Here is a 25,306-nt window from a genome sequence, read left to right as displayed (position 1 = left end):
GGGTGAGAGTGAGGTGAACTTTGTTGGTTGCTTGAAGAGGTGGTTGTCGGGATGTCGTGGGTGAGAGTGGTCCTTGGTCTTGGGCTTTGGCAGTGCAGCAACATCAACAAATACATTGATGGCTTGGGTGTAAAATGAAGAGGAGACGGCACTGGAAGAGTTTTGTGAAGTTTTGGTCAAGTCTAATGCACAAAACGTAAATTAAAGGATTTAGGTGGCAAAATTTTATTGGAGGGCTACTACTTGGTTATGAGTAGGAAAAAAACTACTATGCCGGCCAATAGTTATTGCTCCATTTGATAGTGATTTTTTTTTTTTACTTAATAATAAATGAAGTGATTTTAAATGTATCAATGTATTTTTTTATTTTTTAAAAATATTTAAAAATATTTAAAAAATATGAAAAAAATAAAAAAATAATTGCAAAAATAACTAGTGGTAACAATAAATGGTATTACTAAGGTGACAGAGTAGCACCGCTCTATGAGCAGACTGACAAGAGGAGAGGTTTTCCTTTTACTAAAACGACACCGTAGCTCCCTTCCTGTTTCTTATGCGACCCATTCCCTTCTCTCTTTCACAGACTCTCCTTTCTTCTGATCTTCTTCCTTCTTCTACTCTCTGCCCGTACCTAGCTTCATAACAATACCAGATACCCGCATCGTGACCTCATAATGTAAAAGTCCTCATTTGTTCAGTTCAAGGCTTTATAGGGTTGAACACTGAAAAGCTCTCTACCTCGCGTCGTCGCCCTCACACACTACGCTGCACCATTTCTTCTCCGCTTCACGCCGTTGCCCACGGAGGTCCGCCACTCTCTTACTTTCTCTGTGTGTGCCATCGCAGAACTTCAGATCCCTAGATTCGTAGGTATGATTTACGTTTTCCTCTCGGTTTGACTTGGTGATTTCAGTTTCAGTTTGCCATGGTTTCTTTCATCTATTGTTAATGCAACTGAGGGCTTGTTATGAAATATCATTTTTTAATCCAACTGAGGGTAAACCCTAAGTTCCTAACTCCTTCGCCGTCATCGCCGCCAGTATGGTTCTCTCTCTCTCTCTCTCTCTGTCTCTCTCGAATCTCGAACAGGGCCGGCTCAATATGTTCCGGGGCCAAATGTAAAATTTTGAGTGAGGTTTTCTTTTAAAGGTAAAATTAAATAAATTTATTTTTATTTTTATATTATATTTTTATTTAAAAATAATTCTTATCATTTTGTAAAGTAAAAGTATTGATTAAGATTTTATACTATATTTTCAATTAATAAAAGACTAATCTTTATTAAGAAAATTTTGATTTAGAGAGAATTTTATCAAATCTAATTTTACAAATACTTTAGATTCTTAGACACAATTATATAATCTTTATTATGAATAAAGTTCTATAAATAACTTACATATCTTTAAAAAAGTGGACTCTTGCCTTTTTAAAGGATTATATAAAAACTTTTTATAAATACTGAAAAATTAAAATTTACTATTTATAATTTTTACATTAATTATATATTAAACTAATACTAAAAAATAGAAGTGTATTCTTAGAAGAAGAATATATAAAATAATTATTATATGTGATATTTTTAAAAATTAATAATGATACAATATCTATTTGATTTTATTTATATTCTCATTTTCATTAAGTTAATTAAAATTTTTTTATTGGATATATATTTTTTTTAAAAAATTTTACTTTATATATATATATTTTTTAGGAGCCTTCTTCGCCTTAGGCAATTGCCTAAATAGCCTTAATGGAAGAGGCGGCCGTGATCTCGAATCGTTGAATTAACTCCCTTTTCTTTCAAATCTGTCGGTATGGTACTGACTCAATTTGAAAATTCAAAAAATGAACAAAAAGGAAACGCACGAAGTATTTGATGTTGTGACGTGTGCTGTATTTGCTTCAGCGAACAACAGTTGTAAAACCAAATCCATCATGCACTATATTTTCTATTTGTAGAGCCTATCGTTAAAATTCTGTTTGGTTGGCTTTGTTTTGTAGGTGAAAGCGTAGGAAGGAAACGGAAAGAGAATTTTCCTAATACACAACTATTATCCATCTCTCCTAAACACCCAAACTCCAATTCATCACCCTTGCCGGTGCTTTCTCCCCCTCTTTTCTCTAGAATACGCTTAGAGACAGTACCAGGACCAGTTTTTTACCCTTCTCTGCCACCCCTCCTCTCTAGAACACATTGAGAGAGAGAGAGAGAGAGAGAGAGAGAGGATGAATCATAATCAGCAACCGGGTGATGGTACGCATGAAGATGACGCTGCGCTCTCTGATTTTCTCGCATCCTTAATGGACTACACTCCCACCGTAAGTCTTTCCTCTTCCTACAAAAATCTCTTCATTTTTTTTCCCAGAAAATTTCGATCTAAAACCATTTTTGAATGCACCTTACATAATTTATTTTCTTTTGTCTTTTTTGCTTGTTTGTGTTTTCTATTTTGCTTTCAGATACCAGATGAGTTGGTCGAGCATTACCTAGCCAAGAGCGGGTTTCAATGTCCCGATGTTCGACTGTAAGTGCTTTTTGTTCATTTTTTGAATTTTCAAATTGAGTCAGTGCATTGAACAAAGAAGAATGCAGCAGAATGCAAAATGTTAATTATATTTGATGTTTCTGCATTCTGCTTTTTGGAGATTTTGTAATTATTATGGTGTTGTGTAATTCTCTTTTTGAATTTAGTAGTTAACTCAAATTTGAAGAGAGAGTGTGTGTGTGTGTGAGAGAGAGAGAGAGAGAGAGAGAGAGAGCTTAAAATTTGAGGAAAAGGCTCTACCCTTTCTGGATTTTTCATACAAAAAATATTCTCGAGAGCTACATAATTTCCCTCGCTTCACAGATAGTGAAGAAGAAACTTGGGACTTCCTCTGTGTGTGTGTGAGAGAGAGAGGGAGGTTAAAATTTGAGGAAAAGGCTCTACCCTTTCTGGATTTTTCATACAAAAAATATTCTCGAGAGCTACATAATTTCCCTCGCTTCACAGATAGTGAAGAAGAAACTTGGGAGGAAGTCGTCCCACAGATAGTGAAGAAGAAACTTGTGTGGAAGTCGTCCCACAGATAGTGAAGAGGCTGGTCAATCACATTCAAATTCCGAATAGGAGCTCACTTCAACAAAGAAAAGAGCTAGAGAAACTAAAAAGGCTCAACTGGATATCAAAGGGAAGGGTAATGGATGTAGTTTTATAAAGCCTAAAATCATTTCGTGGAATGTAAGGGGGCTGAATGAGATGGAAAAGCACCTCAAAATCAGAAAATTAGCTTTGAAAATGGAAAGTGGACGTTGTATGTTTACAAGAAACGAAATTGGAACTCATTTCATTAAATATAATTAGAAGTTTGTGGGGGGGGGGGGGGGTTGTAGTCAAGTGGGTTGGCTTTATTTGCCATCCAATGGAACTTCAGGAGGCATCTTAGTAAGGTGGGATGAAAGGGTGGTGGAAAAGATAAAAGATTGTGTGGGGGATTTTATGGTGGCTTTTTCGTTCAAGAATGTTGTAGATGGATTAGTCTTGGTTATGCCGATGCATTTCGATTTTGTTGTTTCAATGGGCCTTTGTAGGTGTTTATGGTCCTAATCTAGATTGTGCATGAAAATTATTATGGGATGAGTTGATAGGAATAAATAGCATAGGGGACTTGCCATAGGCTTCGTTTGTTTTTGCAGATGAGATGAGTTAAGATTAAAGTTGAAAGTTGAATAAAATATTTTCAAAATATATATTTTTAATATTATTTTTGTTTTTAGATTTGAAAAAGTTGAATTGTTTATTTTATTTTGTGTGAAAATTTAAGAAAATTGTAATAATTAGATGAGATTAGATGAGATGAGAATAGTTGTGAAAACAAACGAGGCCTAATGTATTGGTGGGACTTTCATGTGAGTCCATGACTCAGTTCATCTCTGAACAAGATTTACTAGATCTTCCTCTTGCAAGTGGCTCCTTCATTTGGTTGAGCAACCGAGAACTCCTCTTGGTCAAGGATTGATAGATTTTTCGTATCATCAGAATGGGAAACATAATATCCGATTCTTATTCAAAGAGACTCCCAAGCTGTGTTCCGACCATTTTCCCATCCTCCTTGATTGTGGAGGCATTCATGGACGCCCAAGGTACTTCATGTAGAAAATATGTGGTTGAAGTTGGAGGGATTCATTTAGAGAACCTGTCAGTGGTGGTATTTTTACTAATTTCATGTAAACCCAGCCTTTGAAGAAAGAAGGCATTGAATGAATTGGTGTTTGTCAATGTGGAAGGCCAAAAGAGTTCTCTATTTGAAGAACTCAAGGGATTGAAAGGTGTGAAGGTGGTGAGGGAATTATTTGAAGTGTATGGAGCTCGTAAAATCCGAAGTGTCTGCGGAACTTGAAAGAGTTTTTCTATTGGAGGCAATATCATGGAGACAAAAATCGAGAGCCTTATGGTTGATAGGGGGGATAAATGCACCATAATTTTTCATCGGGTGGCTAACATAGGAGACCAAACTTAGATGTACTTAGGGCTTGTTTAGATACTTAGAATATGTCAGAATATCTATGAATAGTAGTGAGATGATTTGTAAATAGTAGTGAAATGGTTTGAGTTAATATATTATATTGGGTTTTGGGAAATGAGACAGAAAAAGTTAAATAAAAATATTATAAATTTAAAAAATTGTTTGAAAATATTTTTTTAATATTATTTTTGTTTTGAAATTTGAAAAAATTGTATTGTTTTTTGTGTTTTGTTTGGAAGTTTGGAAAATTTGTAATGATTAGATGAAAAAGTTGAAAAGTTGAAAAGTTGAAAAGTTGAAATTGAAAATTGTTTTGTCTTTTGAGTGATGATGTTTGGGAAGGAAATATTTGAGAATATCTGAGAATAGTTGAGAATGCTTGTGTTCCCAAACAAGGCCTTACAAAATGGTGCTCTCAATTACAAAATGGTCATTCGAAGAGATGGAGATCCGGAAAGTGGTAAAAAGTATGGCAGGTGACAAAGCTCTAGGTTTGTAACACCCTGTTTCCCTAGGGTTAAGAATCACACCATTTTTAGAAATCTAGGGAACTTGAAATGCTACTAACCTCGCTTTTAAAAATTTTCTTCGTAATGAAGCACTAGGTATAAAAGATTCTATAATTTAACATAAAACACATTTCATTAAAATTTAAAAGAGAGTATGCGGAAGCATTTATTGAAAATCATTCAAGTCTCATGTGCTTAACAAAATAAATTTAATGGCTGGAAACATAAAACTAAATCTTTCATAAACTGCCTAGGTCTTTGGTTTGTCTCCCTTAGTCAAGTCCCATCCTGCAACATCTTTCTCACAATGACCATAACTTGGGATGGATTTAAAACATACAAAAAATTAGTTGAATACTTAATAAGTACATAGTGCAGTAAAAATACTATACACGTAGGGTTTTTTTTTTTTTTTTTAAATGTGCAACATAAACATGTAACATGTACTATGCATAACCCATTGAACTTGTCTTTCCATTTCTTTAATGGCCAGCACACCTTGTGTAGGGTTGTGCACCGGTTCCACCACCGATGGCCATAAGGGAAACTACTTAACTGATCATAACGTACTATGGTGGACCACACTTAGGTCTGTGGGTTGCACATCCACCCATAACTGCTATGGTACCATGCATCTCTTATTGCCATTCTTAAGGTTTCTTTCATAACTTGTCTTTTATTTTTCTTACCATGATGCATGTAGAACACATAATGACATAGCTTATCGTAATCATAAATGAAAACATATCATGATGCATGTAAAACATATAATAATAACATGAAATTGAAACTCACTTTCATCATATCATAACTTAGTACGTAAAAAGAGGCTTTCAATAAAAGGCCATACATATAATATGTTAAAAAATTGTTTACCATACGAGTGAGGGTATGATCATGCTACTTACATATTTTAGAAAATATGCATGACAATGAAGGGCATGATCATATTCCTTACATAATTTGGAAAATATGTGTGACAATGAAGGGCATGATCATATTACTTACCTCGCAACTCTGGACATAGCGCATCGATAATCACCTATCCAATAAATATGTAATCACGTCAATTTATAATCTCACATACCATCACTTTAAAGACTAAAACGTCTCTTAGTTTATACCACCCCTTCCCGTAAGTCAGGAATGTCATGTACATTCATAGCTTAATGCCTGGTAAAGATATATGACATCATAAAAATGCCTCATTTATTAAATCATAAAAAGTTATCTAGCATGACAGTCTTTCATTATATAAAAGCTGAAAACATAACAACATGACGTAACTAGTTCTATGTGATAATAACACTGATTCAAATGTCTAAATCATAAACTAAGCCATATGGAAGTAACACTTGTTCAAGGTCTAAGTCTCTGGAAATTAATTCTACTCCAGGCACTCTAGCTCTGTATTTACGCAATCATCATCTGAGACATTAAAACATAAAAGGAAGCAAATGAGTCAAAAACTCAGTAAGAGCACAGCATACTATAAATTTAATTTAACTTGACATCAGACTTGATTTAGAAAAACTTACATGCATAGACATACATACACATAAATATAGATCATTCATTAGTAACATAGGTGGAATTAACATAATCATGATGATACATGTAACATGATGCATGAATAACTGATGCCATGCATTTTCTATCATTCGTACATAGCTTATTCATTTTGTCTTTCACTTACTTAGTGGCCAACATAACATATGTGCATCGGTCCAATTGTCATTGACTGCATAAATCGTAGCATAACATATGGCGAGTCACGTTTAGGTCTATAGCACCTCATACATCATAGAATACATATGGTGAACCACAGTTAGGTCTGTGGCACCGCATAGTTATAACATAGCGTATGGTGAAGCACTCTTAGGTCCGTGTTACTGCATACATCATAGCATAGTATATGGTGAGGCTTGGGTCCGTTTCATCAAATACATCATAGCATACTTATGGTGGACCATGCTTTGGTCCGTGGCTTGCACATCTACCCATAACATAAGGCTATTCTTAAATCTTGCTTATTGTTCACATGATTTCTTACTTATCTTATCATGATATATGTGACATGTTGACTTTGTGAACTTTCAGACGCATGGCATAGCACTTAACATGGCATATAGACGTGAGTATTACATAACATAACTTGCATGAGTATTATGTGACATGGCTTAGCATGAGCATTGCATGACATGGCATAACATAACAAAAGCATTACGTAGCATGACATAACATCCATTCAATCAAACAGTCAATCAGCATGACATACATAATTTCATTCACAAGCATAGCGTTGTAATTCATCGAGGGTTCATAAAAAGGGCTAACCTGGAATTGGCTGTACATAGCATAGGTAGACATCATTTTTTGTGCATAACAGAATAATTACTGCACACATAAAGATTATGATCATGCTACGTACCTCTTAGCGTTACTTCCAATATTTCACTTCGTAGTTTGTTAACTATACGAAGCACTAAACGTTACTAAATTTCTAAGAAAGCGTGCCGTAGCATTCTAATTAATTAGAATCATACCATGGAATTAATCTAATAAATATTCAGTTATACTAAGATTAATAGATATTAATATTATTTAAAACTCATAGCATGTTCCTTGATTTTCTATTTAAAGTATTAACATAATAATTTTATCAAAGTCTGACAAAATAAACAATGGAAATATTAACTTCATAAAATAGACTCCACACAACTATAGGCTAATCATAAATTTAATACTTAGTAATATATTTTTTTATAAGTACATTTAATGCTTAGTAATATACTTTAAATCCCTTGAGTATTTTCTGTAAAGGCCTTGGGCTTGAGGGTATGCTCCCCTCAGGTCTAAGGTTCAAATCCCCTTGGGTGCAAACAATCTCTAGGGGCCATCGAACTAGGGGATTTTCCTCTTGAATTACCCAAGGTGCACTTGCGGAAAACTCATTGCCGAGAGCCTGTGCATCCCCGGGATTAGTCAGGACGTTGTTCTTGGATACCTGGTGCCAATAAAAAAAAAATATTTCTGTAAAAATAGGTCTATGGGCTAAATATTTTTTCAATTAAACCAAGCCCATGTAAAGTATAACATAGGGGCTTACTGTAAAATACAACTAGGCCCAACCTAATTTAAAAACACTAGTCCCATTTAATACCCAAGCACAACCCATGTAAATGACTCAAGGTTAAAACATACAATACAAACGTAATTACTCAAAAGGGTTCTTCAACTTGCTTTTACGGAAATCTAAAGGCATTGGGTTGAAGGGTGTTTTTGTAATAACCAAAAGTAGGGCTGTACAGAAACCGACGGGACCGACCATCACCGACGTGGACCGGTTGTCGGAGTCCATAACCGGTCGAAATTGACAGAGAACCGGTCGGCTAGTGGTATAAAATTAAGTAAACTGATGACGGCTGATTCAGTTTCAGTCTAAAAAAACCTAAACCGTCAAACCAGCCGATTATTTATATATTTTAGTTATAAGTTTTATAAGAAGAATTAGGTGAAACAGCGCCTTAAGCCAAATGACGTAGTTTCACCTAATTTTAATTAACCCCCCCCCCCCCCCCTTCTTCTTCTGCTTCTTCCCTCTGCAACTGCAACTTCATAGCCTGTTGCTTGCCTCCTTCATAGTGACGCCGACGGTAGACCGACAAACCACACCGACTCATGCTGACACCGAAGAGGCCGATTTTCTCCCCCCTAATTGGCCAGTTCTGAAGCTCTCCAGCCACAGTTGGTATGGCGTCGGTTTTGGACCAAAACTGCACCGAATATGTCGGTTTTCAGCCCTAACCAAAAGCATGCATGCACCTTTTGGGAAGGCTGAAAACAAAACAATAAAAGGGAAGACAAAGGCTTTGAGAGAGAGAGCACCGTGCGATACTGAGGGAGATCTCAGTGGGAGCTTAGTGGAACAATGGAGGACTGAAGGAAAGTGGTTGACCGATAGTTTCTGTGAATAAGACCAAGCACTCCTAGCTCCCTGTGGTGGTTGGCTGTGGCAGCCATGGAATACACTGAGGAATTTGTTACCCACGGCAGAGAGAGGGAAAAATGATGGAGGAGAGAGAAGAGGACTTACCGTCGGCGTGTTCTGTGGTGGTTTCCGGCGAGGTAAGTGCTTGGTTTGATGTGAGGGGCTATGGGCTTTATTGTGTAGAAGAAAATTCGATTTTCACTTGTGGGAGGTACTGCCTGTGAGGGCTTGTTGACGTGTGGGAGGAAATTTTGTGGAGGAAAGAGAGAATTTATAGGTGAAGATTCCGGCGTGTAAGTTGATTACCACTTAGAAAACTTTTAGGCTAAGAAATCACTATGGTGGTTTAAAAGGCTGGCACGACATGAAGGGCGGCAGGTCAGTCAATTAGTCTCACCCAAAAGAAAAATAAAATGATGATAATAATAATAATCCTTATTATAAAATAAAAATTCTAATTCCTAATTTATAACCCGTATGTTACATAGTTGGACTACCCGAATGCCTATTGAGTTCCTAAACATTCAATTAGTCCTTAACTTTTGCTAGATCACTTTAATCGTTTTAGTCTATTATCATCCATCGCAATTCTTACCTATGCACTCTAAGATCTTCAAACCTAATCTTGCCTAAGCAAACATGTGACTATGCATGCTGTTAATTCTTAGTCATTGGAGTTCACATGACCCTATCCTCAATGCATCCATCCATGTTCAAGCATAGACTACATGTCATCAAAATTGCTCATGATCTCTATCTTTGTAGAATCTGTCCCAATGTTTAGACCATCAAATTCGTGGGTCTAAGTCCTCAAATATGCATGATTTCATTGAAATAATCTTCCTATATGTATGCTTGTCCAATCCTGTGTATAAACATGCATTCTAATGCCATAAACCTCATTCTAGCATGTGTATTTCGTAGCCCTTTATGCAATCCGAATTTCACTAATTTCATATGATCTCATGGCATTAGCCTAACATACCTATCATAAAAGAGTTACCTAAACTTTGTTTTACTTATCAAAAAAAAAAAAAATAAAAGAGTTACCTAAACAAAGAGCTTGATCCAAAGGTTGGGTTGGAGTACACAGCTTGACTAAGTGGTTTGGATCTTGATCTTGTTGCTTAGGGGGTCAATGTTGTAGCAAGAGTTATGGGGCTTAGGGTTTTTGGTTTTACCACTAAATTTAAGAGAATTTTGTGGCCTTGGGGCCATGCTAGTGCTCATGTCATGGTAGGTGGGCTCTCATATGGGGCCTATAAATAGAGTTTGGAGGGTGTTGAGTCCAAGGGGTGTGGTAGTTGTGGTTGCCTTAGGAGTTGTGCTTGCAACTAGAATTGTAGTGCAAGTAGGTTTTGGGTATAACCTATGTGGGCTCACGTTCATGGGCTATCTATGGGCTTGGCAAGGATGATACTTGGGCTTGCTCATCCTTACATGGGCCTAGTGGGCTTGTGGGTTTCTAAATCTTCATAAAACTAATTGATATGAACCTACAATTGATTTGAAAACTCACCCAAGAAATCCAAAATCAAGTCAATGGATGGAGAACCTAGACCCGTTGAGAACTCGTTTCAAGAACTTAGATTGTATTAAAATCTAAACCCGTTGAAGAACCTATCTCAAGAACCTAGATTACAAGGAGGAACGCCACAAAGGTTGTGATTTACCTTTGATAATTTACCTTTGATAAGTTCAAAAGTTCAATTAAGAACAAGAGGAGTAAACTTAACTTACAATGAACAAATTCATCAAATTTCATGAATTTCTTAATATGAGGCTACAAAGAGTATTTAAAGCAAAACCTAATTAAACCCTAGTCAAAATAAATTCCCATCTTCCAAAAATGCCCCTTGAGTGAATAGTGCCTCGTCTACAGTGCGGCTATAGTACTCGCTACAATAACTTCTTGAAACCTTAGTTCAATAAAATAATGGCTTTTCCAACATGTCCTTGCATAAGTCCTTTCCATAATAAACTCAATTATTCTAAACTAATAAAATAAGTCCTTTAAATGAATTAAACAATTTGAAAGCGTTCAAGTGCTCAAAGCCTTTAAGTCATGTTGTTGCTCTCTTCCATAGCTTATCAAATGAATCAAAACTGGATCTTCATCCTTCAAGCCCATCTTGAATATTGGGCTCTTATTAAACTCGTCTCAAGTGGATTGCATCAATCCTTGTATTACCTCATTGATTTTCTTGGCTCTTGATCTTGTAATTGGCCCATCTGGAATTTGCAAAAGATCTTTAAGACTAGGTCCATTTTGGTGCCCATCACTAATCCTCCATAATCCTATGTTCTAATCATAGGTGCCCAATAATTAACCTCAAGGAATGAGTGCATATCTAACCGTAATTCATTTTCCGAAGGACATATACGTCTTTTGCTTACTGGGCTATCAGTTCTTGACATCTCATTAGAAGATAATGTAGGCCTGAGTTCTGGATGATGGTGTAGTCAATACTCGGTTATGTGGTTGGCTTATCAATATGTTTTGGTCCTCTTGGATCAAGTGTGCAAATAAACTCTGAAAGAAGCCCAGTTAACAGGAAAGCTATATCCTCTTATGCCAACTTAGTGTATATAGTGAAGTTGGGGAAATTTTTGAAGGTATGCCAGTTGAGTCACTCAGCTGGATGAACTCTTTCTGCCTGTGCTCTTTTTCGTCCTTGCCATATTTCCAGCAGTGTTGCTGTTAGCTACCATTTATTATTTAGCCAAGAGGTTTTGATTGAAGTTAGTGGTTCAAATATCTGGTGGAGAAGGAATATTATATCTTGATTATATTGCTGCTCTTATCCATGGGGGCTCTTTGTGAAAAAGATGTTTCTAGTTACTTTTTTTTTTTTTTGTTTTTTGGAAAAAAAAATATAGTTTCTAGACTAGTTAGAATTATGGTGATCTAAACGAAATGGTGTTTACAAAAGTTCAACATGTCTCTCTAAGTAGTCTGAAGTCTTTTTTTTTTCCTTTTTAATCTCCTATGCCTTTGTTGTTAATTTTTTTTTTCGGTGTTTGTCTTGCCTTTTTTTGGCTTTATTTTTGCAGAATTAGGCTGGTAGCTGTTGCTACGCAGAAGTTTGTAGCTGAGGTTGCAACTGATGCTCTTCAGTACGTTATTGAACACTTTGAACTCTTATGCCATTTCATTACTTACGCACATATGTAGAGACATACGTATGGAAATGCACCCACAAATTTTATATAAGACAATGCTTTTCCATGATGTGGAGATGTAATCTGGAATGCAACTACAAGGTTTTGAAGGAGAGGCATAAGGGTTGGAGCAGAAGCTAGTGATGTTTTATACTTGACATCAATATTTTACGCTTTTATGTGAACTAAAAAACCAGTAATTGCTGAAGTGTAAGGGGAGTGTGGGGTTACTATTGAGATGCTTCTGACTGTACAAGTCGGTTTGTCCTATAGACTATCAACTCAAGTTGAAGCTCCTAGGTAGTTGCTTTTCTTGTCTGTAATTATCATTTCTGTTCTGGTTGGCAATGAGTTTTCCTTGGTTTGGGCTTTCTTTCTGGAGTTTCTCAGTTCCAAGTGGACTTACTGGTCAATGGCCTAGATTATGATTTGATTCAATAGAGTCAGAACACCTTTATATCTAAAAGAAATGGTACTTGGTGAACTTTTTCTTAGTGAAATGGATCGCCCTTTCCTTTAGAGCAGCTGTTTAATAAATTATATAATAATGCAGGCAGTGCAAGGCAAGACAGGCTGCAGTAGTTAAGGACAAAAGGGATAAGCAGCAAAAGGTGATGCAGCTGATCTCTATTTATACATTGGCTCTATATCATGATCATTACTGGCCATTATAATGTGTTTTCTTTTGTTTCTCTTTCCCTTCTTGGGAGCAGGATAAGCGCCTAATATTGACGATGGAGGACCTCTCAAGAGCACTGCGTGAGGTAAGCCATGAAGTGCTTTATATAATCTCTGCATTTATAGCCAATTTTAGTAGTCGTAGTGTAGTTATATTCTTTTGGTATGAAATTTAGATGTATATGTGTTTTGAAATTTAGATGTATATCCACCATTAATCTTTTTTTCGGTTGGTAAGATTTGAACCTAATAATTACACCTTTGATTCAGTAAACCAAACAGATCTCTTTTTGTAAAGAATTGCTGTTGATTATTGAAAATAATTCAATATCTTATTGAGAAATAAAGGAACACATATGTAAAGATTAAAGTGAGGGATTCAGAAATTCTACGGTTTGTTTTCAATCCTAGAATGTCTCTCTCTCTCTCTCTTCCCTGATAAAAATTACAGCTTGCTTCTTAAAGAGTAATTATTAGGTACTCCTAGAGTTCCGACACGTCATGCTCCCATCCTGCAACATGCCATGTCAATTAAAAGTTAGCTTTTACATAAGAATTTTAATTACATGGCATATTGTGATAGGACGAGAGTACCACATCATCCATGCTTAGGGAGTACCTAATAATTTTCCCATCTTAAGATGTATATGTAGTAGCTAGAACACATAACTGGCCTAATCATTGAAAGGACTTTATTACCTCTACTTAGGTGACTCATAACTGTCAAATGACTCCTAAAAATACTGAAAATGTGTTGAGAGATTTGCATACTAGCAAAAAAGAGAGAATACACTTACATTGCCAATCTCAAACTCTTATTGTTATAGTTATAGGTTTCAATATAGTCAGATTACCCTTGTAACAAATTCCCTTATTAATTTAACTCTTAACAAAACTCGTCTCTTTCCCTCAAGTTGAACCGTACATATATATATATTATATAAGCCCAATTCGGAGCAATTAATCTCTAATAGATTACAAACTCAAAGAATTTGTAAACATGTAAGATGATTGGTCTCTATACTTTACAAATGGTGTAGATCTAGATTGCATGTTTGGCGGGCCAAGAATCCAAAAATGGGTTCAGGCTCTAGGTCTCCCCACCGCGCACCGATGGTTGCTCCTCCTCCTGAGGTGTCACAAACTCATTCGTTGGTAATAGGTGGTGCCCCATCAATGTCCCTTCGACGATCGCCGGGATGTCACAGATATGCTTGTCGGTTGCCGACGATTACTCTGCCACCACTTAGATGGAAGTATTGTCGGTGACTCAGTAGGTGTGATAAACGATCGATCTGGACCGGACCGGACCGAGATTGAGACCGGTCGGTCTCGGTCCACGTTTTAGAGTACCGAAAAGTTTCGGTCTAGTCCACGGTCCAGGGTTTTTCCGGACCAGACCGGACCAAATGAAAAATACAAATAAAAAATATTTTATATATATATTATTTATATAATAATTTTACAATTAACAATATAAAGTTTTAAATATGTTATTAATACTTGTTAATATTCTATAAATTAACAATATTTTATATATATCTTCATCTAACCTATCGCTATTAACAATATAAAATTTTAAATATGTTATTAACACTTGTTAATATTCTATCAATTAACTAATATATAATATCAATTAGTTAATTATATAGTAATTATATAAATTAATAATGTAATTTTCATTTAATTTATTATCATTGACCATATAAAATATTTTTTTATTGACTTTGTTACATAATTCACATCAATAAGTCACTTAGTTTAATTTAGTATTTTAAATAAATTTTTTTATTAATTGATTTCAAAAAGAAAAAAAAATTAGGCCGGACCGATAGCTACCGGTCCTTATGGGTGTGGTCCAGTCCGGTCTGGAAAAAATGATGGACCGAAGCCAAATTCTAGTTGGTTTCCATACCAACGGTGATTCCTTGCCATCTTACTCTTTTAGTTAGTGATATCTATAAGTGGAGGCCGTTCTTCTTTGACGGACCAAGGGATTTGATACGGCTGCAGAAAGTGAAGGTAGATTAGTTGGAAACAAACTTTTTTTTTTTTTGGGGGGGGGGGGGGGGGGGGGGGGGGGGGGGGGGGGGGGGGGGGGGGGGAAGAGCTTGTGAGTAGTTCTTCAGAGGAGGGATCCATGTACCAGGAGTATCCTGTTGGGATAGCCAATTGTGGAAAGAAATGAATCAATTGTATTATATCGATTGTAGCCTTTACACAGACTATATGTACGATTACATGGCTGATTTGCAGAACTAATTACAAGAAAATAAAATAGGAAACTTTCCTTCATAAAACAGATTTCTATATCAGTGGGATTCTTTCATGGTTATCCCTTAATCCTAGGGAAGTCAAAGATACAAATATATATGTTTACTAATATACCAAAGATTGAGGAAATCAATTATCTATTTTCCAACACTCCCCCTCAAGTTGGTGAATATACATCCTTCATTCCCAGCTTGAAGATAAGTCCTTGGAATGCTGCACTGCTAAGCCCTTTTGTGAGTACATCCGCAAGTTGGCCATTAGTTGACACATATGGGATACAAATTAATCCACTATCCTACTTTTCTTTTATGAAGTGTTTATCCACTTCAATGTGCTTTGTTCTATCATGTTGAACAGGATTGTGAGCAATGTTAATGGCTGACTTGTTGTCATAAAATAATTTCATTGGTCCTTCCCATCTGATTCTAAGGTCTTCCAGAATTATCTTGAGCCATAGTAATTCACACACTCCTTGAGCCATTGCCCTAAATTCTGCCTCCACACTTGATCTAGCTACCACATTCTGCATCTTACTCCTCCATGTCACAAGATTGCCTCCAAGGAAAGTGCAATAACCTATAGTAGACCTCCTATCAACTGGTGAGCCTACATAATCAACATCGGTGCATGCTTCAAGAATCAATCTGACATTTCTTCTAAATAGAATTTCCTTGCCAGGATTGGCCCTTAGGTAATGTAGTACACGGTACACTGCCTGTAGGTGAAATTCTCTCGGGCTGTGCATAAATTGGCTAACCACACTCACGGCATATGCAATGTCTGGCCGTGTGTGAGCAAGATATATAAGTTTTCCTACCAGTTTCTGGCACATTTCCTTGTCTACAGCTTGATCTTCATTTGCCTCTCCAAGTTTGTGGTTTGGCTCGATCGGTGTGGAGACGGGTCTAAATGCTAACTTTCCTGTCTCCTTCAGAAGATCAGTTACATATTTCTATTGTGAAATAAAGATGCCTTCTTTGAAATGAGCTACTTCAATTCCCAGAAAATACTTTAGTCTTCCAAGTTCTTTTATCTCAAATTCTTTGACAAGACAACTTCTCAAGGCTTCCTTCTCCTTCTCATCATTTCCTGTCACAATTATGTCATCAACATATACCAAAAGAGCTGTGACTCCCCCTGCATCTGAGTGCTTAACAAAGAGTGTATGATCTCCTTGACTTTCTGTATCCAGTGGCAAGCATTACTTTGGTAAACCTTCCAAACCAAGCCCTTGGTGATTGTTTAAGACCATAAAGTGCTTTCTTCGATCTGCACACTTTATTACTTTTCAGATTTCCCTTGAAGCCCGAAGGAACATCTATGTATATTTCTTCCTCCAACTTAGCATGAAGAAAGGCTTTTTTTACATCGAATTTCTCCAAGTACCAGTCAAAGTTAGCAGCTAGTGATAGCAGCACTCTTACCGTACTCATCTTAGCCACTGGAGCAAATGTTTCCTGATAGTCAACCCCATAGGTCTGCGTGTATCCTTTTGCCACTAGTTTGGCCTTGTATCTCTCCAAGGAACCATCTGACTTGTACTTCACTGTAAACACCCACTTGCATCCCACAACTTTCTTCTCAGGTGGTAAATCCGCAATTTCCCATGTCTGATTTTTTCTTAGTGCCTGCATCTCTTCATTCATAGCATTTCTCCAATTCTCATTAGATAATGCCTCAGATAAAGTATTAGGAATAAGAATGTTATTTATGCTGACTAGAAAACTCTTATGTGATTGTTAGAATTTTCTAAATGACACAAACTTTGATAAAGGGTACAATGGGTGTTTAGTGCATTCTCTTGTGCCTTTCCTAATAGCAATAGGAAGATCGTGATCATGAGCTGATGGAGGAGAAATATCGGGACTTACCTCATTCTCAAGATTTGGAGTTGAAGCTGGAATTTGCTCAGGATTAGGGTTTGGATCTCTTCGTCTTGAGTAAACCTGAACAAATCTTCTAGAGTCACGAAATTCATCATTCTCTGTCACAGTTTGAGGTGGTTCAACAGGTATGGAAATGGATTGGACAGGTTCATGGGCTGTGGAAGTGGATTGGATAGGTTCATGGGCTGTGGAAGTGGATTGAGGAATTGAAGTGGATTCAGGGGCTGAGTTTGAGGTTTGAGGAATTGAAGGATTCGATGGTAAGTCAAGTAAAAACAAATCTCTGTCCTTATCTTCAATGAATGACAGGGGCTCCCTCTGAAGGCTGGGTAAAGTATGATTGTTGCTCCTCAAAGGTGACATCAATAGAAATAAAGAACTCCTGGTAGGTGGATGATAACACTTGTACCCCCTTTTGGGTTGATGAATACCCCACAAAAATACACTTAACTGCTCTTGGATCTAGTTTTCCTCTTTGATGGCTATGAATATGAACAAAGGCCATGCAACCAAAAATTCGTGGAATGAGATGATTTGTTATTCTTAGATTGGGATAAAACTGAGAAAGTGTCTCAATTGGTGTTTTAAACCCTAGCACCCTTGATGGCAGTCGGTTGATGATATATGTAGCTGTGAGTACAGCCTCCCCCCAAGAAGTTTTTAGAACATTTTGATGGAAAAGGGAGGCTCGGGTTGTGGCTAGCAAATGACCATTCTTCCTCTCATCAATGCCATTTTGCTGTGGGGTATTAATGCAGGAGGATTCATGGATAATACCTTATTTTTGGAAGTAAGGAGATAAGATACAATTGAAATAATCCCGTGCATTATCTGATCTAAATTTTTTGATTTTAACACTAAACTGGTTTTGAACCATGTTATGAAAATTTGGGAGCACACTGCTTACATCGGATTTGGTTTTGAGGAGAAAGATCCAAGAGATTATAGTGCAATCATCGATAAAAGAGACAAACCATCGTGAACCTGAAACATCTGGAACTATGGAGGGTCCCCATATATCACTATGAATCAAAGCAACTGGAACTGCACTTCTCTCATTACTTATTGGAAAGGGTACACGTTTATGTTTTGCAAACTCACATACATCACAGAAAAAAGGTTCAGAATTCAACCCTTTAAACAATGAAGGAAACATAGTTTTTAAAACTCCAAATGATGGGTGCCCTAGTCTAAAATGATGAAGTCAAATGGTGTCTCTATTGGATGATGATAACAATGACAGAGATAATTTATTCTTGACAATATTTGATATGCTTGATTCCTCAAGATAGTAGAGCCCGTCCTTCTCCCTAGCAAGTCCAATCCTCTTCCCCGAATCCCAGTCCTGAAATACACAGTAAGAGGGATAGAAAACCACATTGCAGTTAATATCTTGAGTTAGTTTTTGGATGGATACTAGATTGGTGGATAATTTGGGGACATGAAGAACATTTTTTAGGATAAGAGATGGATTAACACGGATATCCCCTAGACCAGCTACTGTAGTGAGAGAACCATCAGCAACAGCTATTTTTCGATTGCTTGGGCATGGGGTATAAGTGTTAAAATGTAGTGAAGAGTGAGTCATATGATCCATGGCTCCTGAGTTAATAACCCATAGATTCCTAATAGGTTCATCTATGACATTTAATCCTTGAGAAATATAGAACTCACCTGAGAGTACAAGAGAACATGCACCAGTAGGCTTCTCCAATGATCCCAAAAGTCCCTTGAATTTCTTAATCTCTTCCTTATTGAGCTCAACCAGATTTTGGGAATTTTCTTGATGTTGCTGATTTGTGGGTTGCGTCGTGGTGAAGTAGGCCTGGTTTAGATTCCTCTGTGATCCTCCTTGGTAACCCCATTCTTTGCTTGGTGGTTTACCGTTCAGCTTCCAACAATTTTGTTTAGTATGCCGTGGTTTCTTGCAATAAGTGCACCAGAGGGCATCTTTGTTATCTCATCCCGAGTTTCTCAATGGATCTCTCTTCACGTTCTCTTGTATTGGTTGCTACTCTGTTTTAGTCACCATGGCTGAACCTTTTAGAACTTGGGGTTCCAGCATAACTTCCCTGCGACTTTCCTCAGCACGAATCATAGAGAGAGTCTCATTGAGAGATGGTACCTCTTCTTTGCCGAGAATTTGGACCCTGACTTGATCGAATTCTACATTGAGTCCTGCAAGGAAGTCGTAGACTCGATCCTTTTCAATAAAACTTTTTAAGATGGTAGCATCTGATGCACATTTAGTCTCTATGCACTGGTAATGATCAAGTTCCTGCCACAGATTTTTCAGCAAGTTGGCATATTCGGTTACAGTTTTACTGCCTTGTCTAGTTGCACCGGTCTTGAACTTGATCTCGTATACTTGAGCTGCATCATGGGCCTTTGAGTACATCTGTCAAACCGCATCCCAGATTTCTTTAGCTGTGGATAACATACAATTGTCGCTAATCTTCGGGTTCATTGAATTCCATAACCATGACATAATCATGGAATCTGCTTCATCCCACGCATCATACCGTGGATCTCCTTCCTTTGGTCCAGTCCCTAGGAGATGGCTAAGCTTTCCCTTTCCTTTCAAATAGGTTCGAATAAATTGGGACCACTTCAAGTAGTTCTTTCTGTTCAGCCTATATGTTGCTTGAATGTTTTGCAGGTCATCGGATGACTGATGTGAAAGGGCGTCCTCAGATTGTGCCATAGTATTGGATACTTTGATTTCAGACATTGATTCATAGCAATGAAGGCCAAGAATCCCAGAAAAGAGCCTAAAGCTCTGATACCATGTGGGAAAAAATGAATCAATTGTATTATATCGATTGTAGCCTTTACACAGACTATATGTACGATTACATGGCTGATTTACAGAACTAATTACAAGGAAATAAAATAGGAAACTTTCCTTCCTAAAATAGATTTCTATATCAGTGGGATTCCTTAATGGTTAATCCCTAATCTTAGGGAATTAAAAGATACAAATATATAGGTTTCCTAATATATCAAAGATTGAGGGAATCAATTATCTATTTTCCAACACCAATGTATGGAAGGGGGTCGTGGGGGTCGGGTAATTTGGATGGTAGGGAAGTTGGGTGATGGGGACCAAGGTGGGCCTAGTCTTAAAGATCTTTTGCAAGTTCCAGATGGGCCAATTACAAGATTAAGAGCCAAGAAGATCAATGAAACAATGCAAGGATTGGTGCAATCCACTTGGGATGAAGCTAGCAAGAGCCCAACACTCAAAATGAGTTTGAAAGAAGGAGAACCAATTTTGATCCACTTGATACAAGCTGTGGAAGACATGACTTTAGAGTTATTATTTGAGCCTGTTGTTATTGAAGACTTTCAATTTGTTTAAATCATTTAAAAGATTTATTTTATTAGTTATATGAATTAGTCTAGGATAATTGGGCTTGAGGATGCTTGGCCCGCATATGTTTTATCTTATTGAACTAGGGTTTCAAGAAGTTACTGTAGCCGTATTACTGTAGCCGCGACACTATTCATCTAAGGGCATTTTGGATAAAAGGGGTATTGTTTTGTCCTAAGGTTAATTGAAGTTTAGGTATTTAAATACCTTGTAGCCATCCAACACAAGCTCCTTTAGACAATATTGAATTTCCATTGTGAGTTAAGTTTATTCCTCTTATTCTTGATTGAACTTTTGAACTTATTAAAGGTAAATCACAACCTTTGTGGCGTTCCTTCTTGTAATCTGGGTTCTTGAGACAAGTTCTTCAATGAGTCTAGATTTTAATATAATCTAGGTTCTTGAAATGAGTTCTTAACGGGTCTAAATTCTCCATCCATTGACTTGATTTTGTCTTTCTTGGGTGAGTTTTCAAATTTCTTTTGGTAAGACTTGTTGAGACAATGGAAGATATACATCATCTATGTGTTGAAGACTGAATTGAAGTTTATTACGAAAAGCGTTATCCGGAATATTTGGGATTGTCATTACGTATGCTGGTCCTATTTAGCTTCAAATGGGGCTTTGGGTGGAGTCTTGATAATGTGGGATAAAAAGGTGGTGGAGAATCTTGACGAGATTTTAGGGGAATACCCGGTGGTGTGCTCGTTTAAAAATTCTGAAGATGGTATTCAGAGTTATAGGAATTGGTATCCCAAATGATATGAACCCTTGAGAATGGAATCTCTTGAACCCACAAATAATTTGAAAACCTACCCGAGAAAGCCAAAATCAAGTCAATGGATGGAAAATCTAGACCCATTGAGAACTCGTTTCAAGAACTTCGAATATATTAAAATCTAGACCTGTTGAAGAACCTGTCTCAAGAACCCAGATTACAAGGAGGAACGCCACAAAGGTTGTGATTTACCTTTGATAAGTTCAAAAGTTCAATCAAGAACAATAGGAGTAAACTCAACTCACAATGAAAATTCAATATTGTCTAAAAGAGCTTGTGTTGGACAGTTACAAGGTATTTAATACCTAAATCCCAATTAACCCTAGGCCAAAATAAGGTTCCTTTCACCCAAGATGCCCCTGGATGAATAGTATCGCGGCTACAATAACTTCTTGAAACCCTAGTTAAACAAAATAAAATATATGTGGGCCAAGCATCCTCAAGCCCGATTATTCTAGACTAATTCCTATAACTAATAAAATAAGTATTTTAAATGATTTAAACAAATTGAAAGCCTTCAATAACAATTGGCCCAAACAATAACTCTAAGTCATGTCTTTCACAGCTTGTATCAAGTGGATCAAAACTGGTTCTCTTTCTTTTAAACTCATCTTGAATGTTGGGCTCTTGCTAACTTCATCTCAAGTGGATTGCAATAATCCTTGCATTGCTTCCTTGATCTTCTTGACTCTTGATCTTGTAATTGGCCTATTTGGAACTTGCAAAAAATCTTTAAGACTATGCCCACTTTGGTTCCCATCACTGGGGATGATTCTGACCCTCTTTGTACTTTACCCCCTTGTTCATCCTCAGATTGAGTAATCCAAAAAGTGGAAGAGATTCAAAGGTGTGTGTAGGGATCTCTTGTGAGGGTTTTGAAGATCAATTCAAGGCCTTTCTTACCACAATTGAGGCAGGTTACTACCACCATGATATGGTGTCTAAAAGAAACAGAGAATTGAGAAAGCTATCTTGGTCTATCAATTACGATGGAAAGGAGGAGAGTGCAAGCCGTGGTAGGAACAAGGGGAGGGCTGTAGCTGTTGACAAATGAAGCCCAAACTCCTTATTTGGAATGTTAGAGGGTTGAATGAGATAGATAAGTGCCTTCAAATAAAAAATTTGTTGAGACAATGGAAGATAGACATCATTTGTTTGCTAAAGATTGAATTGAAGTTTATTACAAGAAGCGTTATCCGAAATATTTGGGATTGTCAGTACGTAGGCTGGTCCTATTTAGCTTCGAATGGGGCTTTGGGTGGAGTCTTGATAATGTGAGATAAACGGGTGGTGGAGAATCTTGACGAGATTTTAGGGGAATACCCGGTGGTGTACTCGTTTAAAAATTCTGAAGATGATTTTTTTATGGGCCTTTGCTGGGTTTAGGGTTCTAATTTGGATAGCGAGAGGAGGTTGTTGTGGGAAGAGCTTGTAGGGTTGAGTACTTGGTGGGATGTTCCTTGGTGCATTGGTGGGGATTTCAATGTGACAAGGTTCCTGAGTGAGAGATTGGGGGTGGGACGTAAAAACCATGGAATGATTAAATTTTTCCGATTTCATATTTGAGATGGATCTTTTGGATATTCCTCTTGTTGGGGGTACATTTACTCTAACAATCATGCTTGGTTTAGATTGGATAGATTTTTTATATCCCCCACCTGTTAGATGCATTTTCTATACGCATGCCAGAAAAGACTACCACGAATATGTTTTTTTTTTTTTTTTTTTTTTTTTATAAGTAAAAATATTGTATATATCAAAAGGAGAAACCAAATACACTGAATATATACAAGAAAACACCTTGCCCAAAATGACCCAACAAGATCCTAATGACCCAAAAAACCCATAAAAAAACCAATCCAAAGTACATCAGACCCGACCCCAATCCCTTGTTTTCCGTAGAATTAAAACTCTACTCGAACACCAACCCCAACAACTTGATTCCCGTCTTCACAATGCCCTCCCTTTAGACTTCCCTCTAGTTGAACTACTATCCTTAGCGTCGTAGTTGATTGCCCAAAAAAGACGCTGTAACTCCCTGCTTTTCTTGAGGCTTGATTTGGTTTCAAGTGTGTGGCTTGCCTCGATCGCAGTAATTAGTTTGTTAAATTGGTCTTCACATTCTCCATGTGAAATTCCCACGAACTGCTGAATTTCGTTAACTTTAGGCAGAATCCAATCTGCTATTGTAGGTAGAGAGACTAGGGGAGTCACAATATCCCCATCAAACTGCACTTCCGACTCTAGACATTCCTCCACACAAGGCACCAATGCCAAACCCATTGATTCTCTAGTGACTCCATTGGTTCTCTCCAATGGTATCGAGGTCTCCATTAGAGATTCTGGGGTGACAACAAGTCTCTTCACCTCCTGGGTGATAGCGGATCCTACATCTCCTTCAAACCTCGGCAGTACACACTTTTCCTTCAACTCTGACGAGAGAGCCATAGTTTCTTTAGGGACCAAGGGTGTTATATCGACTATCGATCTATCTTGTATTACATGAGGCAAATGACATTCCATTATTGATGTCTCTATGCCAATACCCGATGTAGACCCCTCTTCAAATAACCCAGATTTCCTTTTGACCCGCCATACTCTCCTAGATCTGGTTATAGGGACAGTGCCGAATTCGATCTTCTGTTTTCCTTTTTCTAAGTTTAAAGGATTCGGGCCTATCATGTTTCTTACCAGCTTGTTGCCTCCAACTGAAAGTCGATCTATTTTCGTAGACAAGAAAGTTATCGCTGCCTTCAACTATACAAGTTGGGTTTCCATCTCCTTTAGAGAATTGAGCATCTCGACAAGCTGGTCCTGAGGCGTGATTGGCAGACCCCCCACACTCTGAACCCCTAAAACATGTCTCTTCTTTAGAGCTGCCGCATAGGATTGCCTCGCCACCGAGGATGTACTTGGGTCTTTATGCACCTCCCCCATCCTTTTCCAGCCACTGCCCCTCTCTTCAGGAATGAAAATAATATTCCTCCTCCCCCCACCACCATACTCCTCCACTACCATATAACGTCCGTGAGCATTCGAGCATCGATGTGCTGTGAAACTGCGTCGACCTTACTGGACAGTGGAGAAAAAATCTTTTTTCTTATCCTTAGTGCACGTTTCTATGGCCTTGGCCAGCCACTGTACTGTTGTCGAACCCAGAACTAACTTAGATATCACCCTTCGACTCCTTTTAGTAATGGCCAACATGCTCCCCTCCTTTACCAGTGTAAATGATTTAGATTCTATGACCAACTCCATAGAAGAACCCATACTAACCCACTCCCCTTCTTCAACAACCATTCATCATCTCAGAGAAACCAGATCAGAAATCCGTTGGGAGTTGCAAGCACTGCAAGGTTGTTTGGACTCCAAGTCGTGCTCACAAGAGACGTCGAAGTACTTGCCGGAGCCTTTAGAGTCGACGGCACGACCAATAGAGCCTTTGGGAGGATCGCCTGAGTACTCTGAGAGATAATACAATGATAGCTAGGACGCCGGAGGTTGGACAAAACCAGATGGCCCTCAGCGAAGTCGCTGAGGTCCGTCGGCTTAATCTGTGACGACGGTGCGATGTGTCTCGCCGGCAAGGATGGGTGGCGGCAGATCTGGTTCCTTAGGGTTTTCACGCTTTGTAGTGTTTTCTCTCTCTTCTGGACTGATGCCGGACTGCCCTCAGGGAAGTCGTCGGGGCCCGTCGGCTTTGTCTGTGACGTCGGTGAGAGGTCACTCGCTGGAAAGGGTGGCGGCGGTTTCCTTAGGGTTTTACGTATGAAGGCAAATCATACTACCACATATATGTTTAGATCACTTTACTATCTTGTTGGATTGCGGTGGCATCCAAGGGAGGCGAAGGTACTTTAAATTTGAGAACATGTGGTTAAAAGTTAATGGGTTTGTGGAGTTGATTAGACAATGGTGGTGGTCATACCTGATATAGGATACTCCGAGCTTTATTTTGATGGGTAAATTGAAAGTTTTGAAGGACTTGAAGTCTTGGAATGAATAGGTATTTGGCAATGTTGAATTTTAGAAGAAGACATTATTACAAGAGTTACAAGGTTTGGAGGGTGTAGAAGTAGAGAGCATACATTCGAGGGAGAACGCCTACAAAAGCCAAGTAATCTCAAAACTAGAAGGGGTGACTCTAAT

General features: G+C 37.7%; 1 protein-coding gene across 3 annotated transcripts in view; it reads left to right on the top strand.

The window, feature by feature from the left end:
- The first annotated feature begins 749 nt into the window (after positions 1–749).
- LOC121242960 (transcription initiation factor TFIID subunit 10) overlaps positions 750–25,306 on the top strand; it is a 42,698-nt gene continuing 18,141 nt past the window's right edge. The window contains exons 1-6 of one of the 3 annotated variants that reach the window (XM_041141000.1): positions 750–870; positions 2,002–2,319; positions 2,461–2,525; positions 12,061–12,123; positions 12,722–12,779; positions 12,882–12,932. In XM_041141000.1, coding sequence (XP_040996934.1) covers positions 2,227–2,319; positions 2,461–2,525; positions 12,061–12,123; positions 12,722–12,779; positions 12,882–12,932 — 330 coding nt within the window. In that variant the 5' untranslated portion in view covers positions 750–870; positions 2,002–2,226. Of the gene's footprint in view, positions 871–892; positions 1,040–2,001; positions 2,320–2,460; positions 2,526–12,060; positions 12,124–12,721; positions 12,780–12,881; positions 12,933–25,306 lie in introns of those variants that run through there. The other 2 variants (XM_041141001.1, XM_041141002.1) reach the window with 2 other exon arrangements.

Source organism: Juglans microcarpa x Juglans regia, chromosome 8D (assembly GCF_004785595.1).
Source record: "Juglans microcarpa x Juglans regia isolate MS1-56 chromosome 8D, Jm3101_v1.0, whole genome shotgun sequence".
NCBI classification, from domain to species: Eukaryota; Viridiplantae; Streptophyta; class Magnoliopsida; order Fagales; family Juglandaceae; genus Juglans; species Juglans microcarpa x Juglans regia.
This window is presented reverse-complemented; position numbering and strand designations above follow the sequence as displayed.